Below are 1,808 nucleotides of genomic sequence, written 5' to 3'. Positions count from 1 at the left end.
AAGAAACAGTATCTAAGGATAATGCAGAAAAATGTACTACCAATGAAGCACAAAACTCAACATCTGTCGAGTTGCATAATGCTTCATCCGTCGGGAGGCAATCTGCTTTATCCGTCGGGAGACAACCAGATTCATCTGTCGGTACTCAAAATTCACCATCCGTCGGGTTATCAAAAGGAGCAGGAAGTCAAGATAGATCACCTATAGAAAGTTCCCTTTTCTCAAATCAAAGATCCACAATCTCAGGGGAAGTTTCTAACAATCAAAACTCAATCACACATCAAGACAATAATGCGGCCTCTTCATCATGTGTTAGAACTAAATTGGACTCCAGTTGCTCCTTATCTCTCTTTGGCTTACGATAATTAGCAGCGTAATAGTCATAGGCCAAACAGTTAAAACACTGAACTTTACTTTTATCTCGAGTTCCATGATTCCATTCCTTGGTTCGACTATCTCCTCCATTTGCTTTGTTCTTCAGATTCGAACGTCCCTGCCACTCTTCTTTAGTGAGCAACAATTGGCTTTCCTCATTTTCTCGTTTAGACCATTCCTCCTCAGTTAACAATAGTTGTCCTACACCAGAGTCAGTTGGTCCCTTCAAATGTTCCTCACATGCCTTCAATAAACCAACCGTTTCTTCGATTGTCATCTTCTCAAGGTCTCCAAATTGCTCAATAGTTGAAGAAATTTGCAGAAATTTTGTTGGTATAGCTCTAAGGAGTTTTTTCACCACGTATTCTTCATCTATAGCTTCACCTAGTGCTCGTATGTTAGCCACTAAACTGTTCAGCTTGTAGCAGAAATCGTCCAGTTGTTCTGATTCCTTCATCTTCAGAGATTCAAACTCTAATTTGAAGGTTTGAACCTTTGCCTTCTTCACACGGTCAACTCCAAGGCACATTGTTTACAATGCTCCCCTCGCCTCCTTCGATGTGGTCTTGTCTTCAATCGACAATAACATAACCTCTGGTATGCTCTGATAAATAACCGCCAAAGCAGTCTTATCCATTTTTTCCTCAATCTTTGATTTTGGATCCTTGAGATCAACAGTGTCCCACACTCCGTGGGCTTGCATGTTCACCTTCATTTTTAATGCCCATGCCTTATAGTTACTCCGAGCCAACATCAGATAACTCAAACCAACTATGTCCTTTGCTTGTCTCTGTTTTAATTGACTTCATGGTTCCCTTCCTGGGCATAAACTTTGGCATACACTAAATGTAAGGCTCTGATACCAGATTTATAAGTATATAACTCACACTCCCATATTTCATATATAAATATAATGTATGTTTAATGATAAAACGAAAGAAAACAAAATAGTTGTTAATCTTATTATTTCAAACTGGAATACAAACGCTTATATCTGCTGGGAACAAAAACAGAACAAACTAATTCTACAAACTAGGAGCACTCATACACTAACTCAACTACTGCAACTATATTGCCACGACTTATTCAAACTCCTAAAACAACTCAAGACAGTTTGCTGCACTACCACACCAAGTCAAACAGCAACATTCAGACATAAACAAATTAATCTTATTCCAATGTTTAGATTAATCCAACAGTTTTTCCCTTTATTATTAACTGTACTACGAATAGGCCTTCCAAGGGATTGTGTTCTGATCGAATCACCCTAAATATGATTCAAAATCCATTTAATTTTTAAGATTGGTTCAACTGTCATAATTTTTGAAGAGCCATCCTATCCACTTCATTCAAATTAAATATCAAATTTATATATATTTTTTATATGTGAGAAAATTAAGAAGGCACCAACGATTAAAGATCACTTAGATAAA

The 1,808-nt window shown here is 37.3% G+C and overlaps 1 protein-coding gene across 1 annotated transcript; it reads right to left on the bottom strand.

The window, feature by feature from the left end:
• Positions 1 to 280: 280 nt before the first annotated feature.
• Positions 281 to 904, bottom strand: LOC141686418 (uncharacterized). Its single transcript, XM_074491455.1, has one exon. It carries the CDS (start codon positions 902 to 904, stop codon positions 281 to 283), a length of 624 nt encoding a protein of 207 aa, XP_074347556.1.
• Between the last annotated feature and the right edge of the window lie 904 nt (positions 905 to 1,808).

The sequence above is a fragment of the Apium graveolens genome, chromosome 9 (assembly GCF_009905375.1).
Source record: "Apium graveolens cultivar Ventura chromosome 9, ASM990537v1, whole genome shotgun sequence".
In the NCBI taxonomy this organism is placed as follows: domain Eukaryota; kingdom Viridiplantae; phylum Streptophyta; class Magnoliopsida; order Apiales; family Apiaceae; genus Apium; species Apium graveolens.
This window is presented reverse-complemented; position numbering and strand designations above follow the sequence as displayed.